At 41.7% G+C, this 10,536-nt stretch overlaps 1 protein-coding gene across 1 annotated transcript; it reads right to left on the bottom strand.

The window, feature by feature from the left end:
- Positions 1-289: 289 nt before the first annotated feature.
- Positions 290-8,510, bottom strand: LOC145438794 (uncharacterized). Its single transcript, XM_080316141.1, has 7 exons — positions 8,191-8,510; positions 7,323-7,472; positions 7,194-7,250; positions 5,859-6,323; positions 4,920-5,055; positions 4,787-4,856; positions 290-2,891 (listed from the first exon to the last, which is right to left on the bottom strand). The coding sequence occupies exons 1-7, from the start codon at positions 8,405-8,407 to the stop codon at positions 2,685-2,687; spliced, it is 1,302 nt and encodes a 433-aa protein (XP_080172267.1). The 5' UTR covers positions 8,408-8,510; the 3' UTR covers positions 290-2,684.
- Positions 8,511-10,536: the final 2,026 nt, after the last annotated feature.

Here is a 10,536-nt window from a genome sequence, read left to right as displayed (position 1 = left end):
TTGATCCCCGAAACCTCCGTGTCTACGGTCCTGGAACACGCGCGCATCGAAATCGAAGACGCCCCCAACGAGGTCGCATCGATTCGCCTGATTACTAATTACTGGTCACAAATCACTTGAGCATTTTGTACGAGGTGGCCGCCACCTCGTAAATTTGGTGACGAGGTGGCTGCGCCACCTCGTAACCTCGTAAGTCGGCGCCTATGCTCGTGCCGATTCAAGTATTGGAATACAAAACAAATTGGTCTATCTATCTGCCTGCCTCCCTGACCAGACGACCACCAGTCGATTGAAAAATAACCATAATGCCATGATTCAGTGAAATACACGTACATTGTCCAACATCATTATCAGTTTCCTAACAATTTCTTCCGTTCAAAACACACGGTTGCGATGGAATGAAAAGATAGGATTCCAAACGAATTGGCGCAGTCTTTTATATCAAACGCCCACCTGGACCGAGACAATGCAATGAACGAAAAGCAACAGAAAATGTCATGAAAAGGCGAACAGTGAAAATGAAACGGCATGCGTCGGAAGGCGAAGTCGATATATCAGATCGTGGTCAGGTATTCTCGAGCGCTGACTAGTATGTATTTCTCAGTAGAATCTGCCTGTATTCGACTTTAACTCGGTGCCACGTCGGGCGATTTTTTTTTTACATGTTAAAATTGTAGCGTTTGCTGTTGAACATTCACTCTCCATTAGTGCCAAGCTACTTAGCAAGGACCGACACTTTCTACCCGGGAATGTAGGAAGAATCTTTTGCTGCACTACAACAAATTTTGATTACTTCTACCATAATGCATGATGTAACTACTGGAATTCTTCATGGGTCCAGATTTCGTTAAAGTAAAGTTTTTGAGTCAAAAAAGTTTTTTCAGGCCAGACAGTTCAAACCAGAAATGAAGATAAGTGGTAGAATTCCAACATTATGTGCGAAAACATCAATTTACATACATGCAGGAAAGTCTGTCCAAATTAGGTTTTACAAGGTCAGAAAATACTAAAATTTTGATTTTTCAGGTCAAAATCTTCAGTTTTTTAGGTAAAAAAAATCGCCCTAGTGCCAAGTTTCATGTGCGCAGTCACGGCACTGAACACGATTGTGCACCTTCCACGCATGGCTACTTTGCTATCGAGCATACTAATCTCATGACAAGAGTCAAAACTGGGGCTGTGCACAATGCTTCGAGCACCCGAATCTGAATCCAGTATCAATTCTCAGGGTTGTAATGACTCGAGTCGCGATTTTCTGGTGACTCGACTCGAACCAAGTCATACGGCTCGAGGCTGGGACGGCCAAGACAGACATTTCATTGTAACTTCGAAGAATAGTAAAGTCACAGCATTATTGGTATCTCGTACATCGGTTCTGATACTTGGGAAACAGGGATAGAAACTGTTAGGACTGAGGAATATTACATTATGAATGCAAGCCATTCTATATCACTCGAGACGAGTTGAAAAAAGTGGGTAGAACCGGATTGAACTGTAAGCTGAGCAGTGAACATAGCAGTGTTGGGATGACTCGAGTCATGACTTGACTCGAGTCACCTTTTTCGTATGACTTGACTTGACTCGAGTCACTTACCTAAAATGACTTGACTCGACTCGGCGTTTCAGAAATGTGGATTGACTCGTGACTCGGAGCAAAATTCACGAGTCAATTTCAAGTCATCAAGTAATCGGTGTCGATAGAAATCACTGTATCTTGCATATGTTCGGATTGTTCGCGATACGCAGGTGTAACCCGTGAGAAGGCCGAATCATTCAATGATTGTGTGTTTTCTGAGCCTCCGGTGTTCTCTCACAAATACATTTACCACAAACGAAGTGATCGAAGCTTACAGCTTACGTTGTCGTTAACTAGTAGTGAAGTAATTGAATAGCAAAATATCTATGTCTGTTCTCTGTTCTTACCTCAGCCAAACCTCTTGTTTTATTGAAATTGAAGTAGTTTTGAAATTGAATATAGTTTATATACTATTCAGCGGGTCCAAAGGGTCTCATATCAATATGTAAATGGGTAATATACTGCATCTTATCGATTCGTTTCTCTATTTTGGCTGGTAACATTAAACTGAGGCTATGCAGTTACTTGGCAGTATAACAGTTCTACGTATATGTGAGCGATACAGCGCCCTCTTGCGTGTATATTTAACTTTATATTCGTTCATCGGTTCCGAATCAATGACCACTCAATCTGTATTTCAGACAGCTAGCAAAATGTAATGACTTGACTTGAATTGTGACTTGACTCGTGACTTGACTTGACTCGAGTCACCTTTGAAAATCGATTGACTCGACTTGACTCGAGTCAAAATCTGCAATGACTCGAAATGACTCGTGACTCGAAGGTGGTGACTTGATCCCAAGACTGGAACATAGTGACTTGGACTCCGACTCGAGTCATAACACTACATGACTCAGGCCTCGACCCTCTACTAGCTGACTTGGACCCGACTCGGTGGTGAATTGAAATGACTCGAGTCAAAACTATAAAAGTGAGATTGACCTGTGACTCGGAACCTTGCGACTCGGTTACAACCCTGTTAATTATAATGAGTCAAGTCGAGCTGTGAGAGACTGAACCCGAAGCCTAATGCTCAATTACGAATTGATTCTCGGGTACACCCAGCTTTTGCGCAGCCCCAGTCCTGATCCTCCCAGCGGGCAGTTATTCAGCTCATGCTCTGTAGTTTTTTCAACAGTATGCTCTTCTGAATCATGAGCGTCTCCATCCGGGCCTCGTGCTCCTGCTGTATCGTCTCCATCTCCAAGTGGATCTTACGCAGCTTGGCGGCGTTCACTCTCTTGTCGCTCAAAGCCGGGCACTGCTCAAACTCGTCGCCGGCGAAATCATGGTCCCCCTGTATAGTGACGGTTAGCTGCGGAAATAAATCGGAAGTTTTTTTGACATCTTAACATCTAGAACAGTGGTTCTCAAACTGGGGGGCGCGAAGCTGCGGTCAAATTTCCGTGCCTGACGCGATTTACCTCCAATTCAAAGTTTTTGCTTTGTTTATAGTCCTAATTTCATATTTTAGAATTCTCTCATCAACAGTCATAACCTTCCATTCCATCAAACTATCTGCTGGGATTGCTAGCAATCTGGTTGCATTTTGTGATAAGGGGGCGCGACATTTTTCACTATCATAAAGGGGGGCGTGTCTAAAAAAGTTTGAGAACCACTGATCTAGAAGGTGATATGGGAAAATAAATCTTGTCGAGTTAACACCATGGTCGTAACTACTAACTCACGAGGTTCCGAGTCACAGCTCAACTCTAATTTTATAATTTTGAACAATTCGATAGTTTTTTATAGTAAACTCGAGTCTATTTCAATTCAACGTGAGTCAATTCACCGAGTCACTACGTTCACTGTTTAGTTTTGAGTTCAAGCCACGTTCAACTCGGGTTTTTAAAACTCTGCTCGGGTGATATCGAATGCCTCGCATTCATAATATACTAATATTCTTCACTCTTAGCAGTTTATCGCCCTAATATTCAAGCACGAGCATTGATAGACAAAATATCAATAACACGGCACTTTACTGTGATTCTTCACAATGAAAGGCCCGTCTCGGTTGTCCGAGACTCGAGCCATATAGCCCGACTGAGTCATACGCAATACCTCGAGTACAAGTCGAGTCAATACATCAGTTGACTCGAGTCATTTAAAAAATTCAAGAACATGACCCTAGTCACTAAAAAATCACGACTCAAGTCATTGCAACCCCGGTAAACACACCGGAAATTTGCAGAGGTGGTCAAAGTGGCCGGCGTCGGTACCCAAGTAACGCCCTTACATTTCTACTCAATTACCAGTAGTAGTAGAAATTGAAAGAGGTGAAAAGTAATAAAGCAGTCTCTAAAAGTAGAGTTGGTTCACATACTTTTGGCAATTACTCTCAAAGCGTATCCGCTTCAAACAGTCTCGAAAATATATTTAATCGCTACTTTGACGGTTATTTCAAACCGTTCATGTGACGATTTCGCAAGTGATGCAAACTTATCCAAAAAAAAGCAGTTTTACACTCGTGTCTGCAAGCCGGTAACATAGATTTCCTATTTCAGTGGTTCTCAACCTTTTCGGCTTGCAGACTGGTAAAATTTCAAAGGTAGTTTTGCGGACCAGTAAACTTTCTATAATCGAACTCAAACCAGAGTGCAACTCAAAACAAAGAACTGAAACTTTAATTTCACGAGAATTTTGTCGTCTTTTTCATATTATTTTGAAATGTGACTACGCTGCTTTTTAGGTTTTATGATACTGTCAAAGCTCGCTATATTGTGCTGTCAAATTTCGTCAGACTTTGTTTGAAAAGTCTTGTTAGCTTTCACATGCCAATGGTTTTGGACGAGTTTGCGTCTATCTTAAACAGTTTCGTGCAACACTTGCAACATTGTAACAAGACTTAGAGAGCTTCTTGAAGGTACAGAACTTGAACATACAATTGAAAAATAGATTCATATTTACGGCTGACACTCACAGGGGTAAAGGTCAGCAACTAGTGGAGAATTGGAAAAAACATTGTATCTCAACAATCGTATTTGGTTGAAATTTGGTGATACAATTGTTGATGTACAATGTTTTTACCAAATCCGACCAATGACAAATATGTCAGCTGAAAATATCATTCAATTGCACTAGACTTTAATTTCCATGTTACATTCTTCAATTGGGAATCAAATGGAAATATATTTGGTGAACTGCTATCATGCGGTCTTGATGCTTCAATGATACATTACGAGTGAATACATATCGATCGCTAAATCTCACCATGTCGTTATTGGCTTGACTCGCGCCGCTCGTACGAACAATGGTCTCTCCCCCAATACCAATGTCGGACCTGATAAAAACACACGAAAGCCTGACATGCTTGATACTAATTACTGGTTTATTCTTTGCATACGTTTCCAGCATGATTTCCGTCGGCAGGAACTTCAAGTAATGCTCGTACTCCCAATGCTCGCTGGGAATCTGCCCGGGTTTCATGCGCTCGTGGTACTTCCGCTCGATGCTGTTCCATATCTGTTTCACGACGCTCCCTGAAATATTAGAGAGGGAATATCCTCTGACCGAGCAACAATAAACACAACGGCACAAATTTTTTTATTCGATACTGTTCGGATAAATGCTGTAGATTACATGCAAGCAATCTCAATCCGTACGAATAAATGCCGAAAAACACGACTGCCAGGGATAATTATTATGAAATCAACAAGCCCAACTGCCCAAGCTTGGGAGTGGTATTTTTCTACTGTTCCGAAGTTTGAGTATTGGCTAGCTAATTTGACTTCAATGCAGACGACGGGCAGAGTCAGGGTTACAATTTACAGAGTAGCAAAGAAAACTAGTGAAGCCTCAGTGAAATTTTTAGCAACGATTCAAGTCATCATCATTTGCCAATCACCTATCGACCAAAATTTTGTTACCTAGTTTGTGCCAACAGAAAAAGTTTGTGTATCATCTAAAAATAGTAGGTCTTCATTGAGCTTAAGCAATCTCTTAAGCGATTATTCAAATTTTCGTGCCGGTGATGTCATATTTGGTGATACGCATGTTGATATACAATGTTCTTTCCAAATCCCTACTAGTTGCTGACGGTTACCGCCGAAGAGTGTCAGCCGAAAATATACGGGTTTATTTCAATATGACTATATTATTCAAATAATTACAAATAAATTCAACAGAAATACCGCCATTACCAGATTTGAACTTGGACTTGCACACGAAACGAATTCGGGACATATACAGGAAGTTAAGAACTTGAATTTAATCATAAATCCATTACAGATATTGGATTTTAAAACATCAAATCTACTTATCTCTAACAAACAATCAATCCTACCTGATTCCAACCCGATGGACTCAGCGATCTCGTTCCAGATATCCCCTTCACTCTCGCTCCCGTGATCCTGCAAGGCCGCGACCAACGGATCGTACAGCACCTGCTTCTCCGCGACCCTCTCAATTATCTTCAAGATGACATCTTTTTCAGGCAGCTTCAAGCGGTCCGACTCGTCCACTGCCACAACTGTGGTGTCTCGCATGCCGTACCGCTCCAGGAAGCTTTTGACCCATTGCTTGCCGGCGTAGAACGGCTTCGTCTTTCTTATTCCCAAGTCGGCCTTGGATTTGTCGTAAAGCGCCCGGGCTTTTTGCAGCATGCTCGTCATGTTCACGGTTCTGCCGAAAGCCTTTTGATCTTTGATCCACTCGCTCAGACGCTTCTCCATGATCAAAGCGACGTGATCGTGCTCCGCTGGCGGGTCGAGTTCTTCGAGTTCGTTATCGAATTCGCCATGAGAACTCGCTGGAAGAGACATAGCGCGGAGAATTAGCAACAATATACATTTACGCTGCCACGTCTGGTAATGTGCAATTTCAGATTGGACAAATGCAACGATTAAATGCCCAGACTGATGTGCAGATAATTAGAGTCAGTTTTCCAGAATAGAAGGAATACCCATACCGTGATGGACAGATCGACTGATCCGTAAAGCTTTGTTAAACATGCTTATATCTTGACTAAAAGCAACACTGTGCTATAAATATGATATGGTCTTGAATTAAAGAAATAAGTGTGGAAAGATTTTCGGCAGCAATGTTTCTCTTTCCTCAGAAAGCCGCCATATTCAAACAGCAGGACACAGTTCCTTCACAATATCGGCTGAGAACCATCTCAAATAAGCTCCCCTGCTTAATTGTGTTAAGCAAGAAATTCAGCAATGGGTTATGAAGCGATGTGTGACCTCAACACCACAGAGATAAGCTTCAATGAAAAGTAACACCCATGTAAATATTTTAACCTGCAGCTTAAACACGCTGGATTTCTAAAAAGAAAATGGTTACTGTCAAAAAATTATTTACTTCCATCTTTGATTTCAGGCCACATCAAATTTAAAAGCGAAATAGGTTAGATCGGTTGTCTTCCTCAATTTCATAAATTCCGGGCGTATTTTGAGGATTGGCAGAAAAAAGGTTGATCTGATAGCCATTATTCAACTATACAATGTACACGACTGTAGCCAAACCCTACACGTGTGTAGATGATCAACATGTATCTCTACCTGAATCTCAATAGCAAATGTGCAATTACCAAATTTACATCACCTTAGGCTACTGGATTTCCATTGTCCTCTCATAGTAAGACTGTAAGACAATATGCATCATGATAACTCACCATCGTCATCTACTTTTTCTCTGCAGTAAGCGGGCGGCTGCCTTTGTGACGTTTTCCCTGACAAAGTAAGCACACATTAATGACGAGTCCGTATTCGAGGTACCGGTACAGTAAATTGTCACAGGTTACATCTTGTGTTGCTGCAATTGATTTTGAAGTGATTTAGCATGTTGTTCCGTCGACCACACATCCTGGTGCAAAAGGGGCAATGGTAGTGACTTCTCTTGCCATTGGCCCCTCCTCTGACCATGCAGCCGCGGCGACAAGGGAGGGTAAAAACTGAAAAATGAATCCCAATCAGATGCGTTGTGATTATAGTTAATTGATAGTGGAGTATAGGCAGTTCATTTGTTGTGGACCACGTTTACAATTATCTAAATGTTTCTGTAGCTGACCTGCAGTGAAACGTTCCTACGGTGTCCTATATTAGTTGGTTATTATATGTTATATTATATTCAAGTTCAATATGATATGGGGTTCCCCGATTTTCTACATACTTGATTTTACGTCAACGGAGGCTTGCCGGGATGCTACACGTAGGGTATGTAGAATATATAGCTCGGGTGGCTCGGCTCTGAAGACTTTGTCATATCGAGCCTCCCGTCTACCTTGCCCTTGCATGTCGCATTTCACTGTTACATTTTTGTAGAGTTATATTGATATATGATATGTAATCTATACGAATAAAGATTCTCTCTCCCTCTCTCTCTACCCAATATGGAATCGGTGTCTCGTGCACACCAAAGATTCTAATGATTACACACAGATGTGACGCTGAGAAGCATCTTGGCACACCAAATATATTACGACGCTTAACGTATCGGGATTCCAACCCGGGCTCGTACCAGTACTGGCATTAACTTAAAATTTTACGACTACACTACACATTACACAACAAGTTACAGCAGTCTTAAATGCATCATACTAAAATCCTTAAAGAGGTTGACACACATAATTTTTTGCTAAATATTGAGCAAAACGCAATGCAATGCAGCACCTTTTCTTCCATCTTTCAGTTCTTTACACACAGCTAGGTTGCAATGAAAGCCTTTCACATGATGTGTGATCTTCTCAAGAGGCGTGCTGTGACGTTTGTACTTGGAACAAATATCACAACCATCAAAATACGTCTGCACACTAGCTATCTCATCTAGCGTGTCGGCAATAAAGATGCAATCGCTGGGCTCCAGATGAAGTGTCTCCTCAGAATCCATGGCCGCCGACCATCAAACTTCTCGTGCCAAGGCTCGATGAAGGCGAGGTCGAAAACGAGTCACGTCATCAGGCCAATACCACTACTAGTGGAGGAACTGGATCATCTTCTTGGTAGATCCTAACTTCCAGGAAAATGACTGTAATGTTACAGCATAGCCTTGTAAAGGCTATGATTACAGTAATAATTTAGTGTCTCAATAATCGGGCTAGCATTTTATTTCGACTTCGTTACGTGCCGAGACAAGATAGCGCAATGGAACGTTTGGCGTCTTGATCAGCAAGTCGTGGATTTAATCCCGGCCGGGACAGACCAAAGACATGCTGGCCAAGGGCGTAGCCAGAAAAAATATTTGGGGGGGGCGAAAAATTCGATGACGTAAATGAGCCCCTCCCACCTAAAGAAAAGGAAAAATGGGCTAAACGATGGTCTTGTGCCCTTATTGGATGATTAACACAACATCTGAGGCGATCTTTATGCATATATTCCGCTCATATAAAGTGATGTGTGATTGTAGAAAACTCTGACGTCAATACTTTCGCGCGAAGCGCGAAAATTTTTTGGTTAAAGAATTAAAATTGTTCATTATATTGTTACTTGCATATTGCAAATACGTTTTCATTATCAGATTTACCGGCAAAGCTGATGGAAGTGGTGTCATCGAACATTCAGGGCAAGTACACTTGAACTATGTTCATAACACACGGCAAGACTATTTAAAGCAGTGGTTCTCAACCGGTGATCCGCAAAGCCTTTTCAAGGGATCCACGAAAACTCCAAATTTGCAAAATGGTTGATAACCTAATAATAATAAAATATTTTTGGTTTGTTTTAAATTAGAGAGATGATGAAGCACTTTCGCTTCATAACTGCTGAAAGTTCAGGACTCACATAAACAGAGAATGGCCGTCTGAGATGAAATATTCCACCGTGCAAAGTCATTTTAATTGCCAATAGCCTACTTATACGAACACATTGCTGTTAGGGATGTTTTGCAGGGGTTTTGGAAATAATTGTATGCAGAGATCCATTTTCTCCTATGAAATACACCGACCGCTATTCCAGAATAACTTCACGATGAGCTGCTAGATAGAAATGACTAGGCTGGAGGATATATTGATCCATGAATGTTGCCATCATAGCCAAATGTGTCGTCGAACGGATTACGCGTTATTATTACACTCGCCACCACCTATCTCCGTTGAAATGGATTCTCGGCACTCGTTCATATCAAATCGACGACGTGGATTTTCAAGACATAGCCCTGTATTTCAAGAAATGCAGCTACAGAATTCGCTTTAAAATAATAAAAAGTCGGTGTTATTGTCAAGAAAGGTCATTACGCTGTTGTTTATCACTAGCCTACAGATAATAATTGCACAAGACAGATGGAGGTTGCATGATAATAGAGGCAAATTTGAAATTAGAACTGGGGGTCCGCCGAGGTACGTGAAGGTGCACACTGCACAGAGGGTCCGCGACAACAAAAAGGTTTAGAACCACTGATTTAGAGTTTGTATAGGGTGGACGCTGGACGGGACAGTTGTCATTTATTGCTGTTACTTCGTGGCTTGCGGAGAAAGCTGTCACCACTCAAGTGATCGCTCACACACAAGGTCGTAGCCAGAATTACATTTTTTTTATTGTGGGGGGGGGGATGAGTTTAGGGAAGCTCTCCCGTGGGAACACCTCGCAGAACCGTACATCCTGCCATGGGCAATTTCATCACTACCCTTTATTCAACCGATTCTTAGACGCACGCACAGTCGCACACACATACCCTATGGAAGCTTCCAGTTGCTTCCAGTTGAAAAGCAGTGTGCATTTCGGACCTATAGTCGCGCGGAGCGTACATGTTTTTGAGTAAATGAAAGTATTTGATCAATAATATTGGTGCGTGTATATGAGCAAGTGGATTCCATTCTTAATAATTATTTCGTTGAAGCACGGTTATTTAGTGACCTCTGGTGAAGATTGATGCTAGTTTAGAGATTGGAATTGCTGATATATATACCAGACCAAATTACAAAACTCCTTTGATCAGACTCGTGCGATTTCAAATTAGCACTTTTTAAAGGGAGGTGGCGATATTTTCCTGTGCCAGTCGCATTCATGTCGGAGAAGTCTGAT

This window comes from Botryllus schlosseri, chromosome 5, assembly GCF_051294905.1.
Source record: "Botryllus schlosseri isolate E-star chromosome 5, Bs_hap1, whole genome shotgun sequence".
Taxonomy (NCBI): domain Eukaryota; kingdom Metazoa; phylum Chordata; class Ascidiacea; order Stolidobranchia; family Styelidae; genus Botryllus; species Botryllus schlosseri.
Note: the sequence above shows the minus strand (reverse complement) of the source record. Positions and strands in the feature narration are given on the sequence as shown.

Coding starts and splice junctions, on each gene's coding strand:
- LOC145438794 (XM_080316141.1), bottom strand. CDS start 8,407: ATGGATTCTGAGGAGACACTTCATCTGGAGCCCAGCGATTGCATCTTT. Junction 7,473..8,190: donor ACTGAAAGATGGAAGAAAAG/GTGCTGCATTGC, acceptor TTCATTTTTCAG/TTTTTACCCTCCCTTGTCGC. Junction 2,892..4,786: donor GTCAAGCCAATAACGACATG/GTGAGATTTAGC, acceptor TTATTTCCGCAG/CTAACCGTCACTATACAGGG.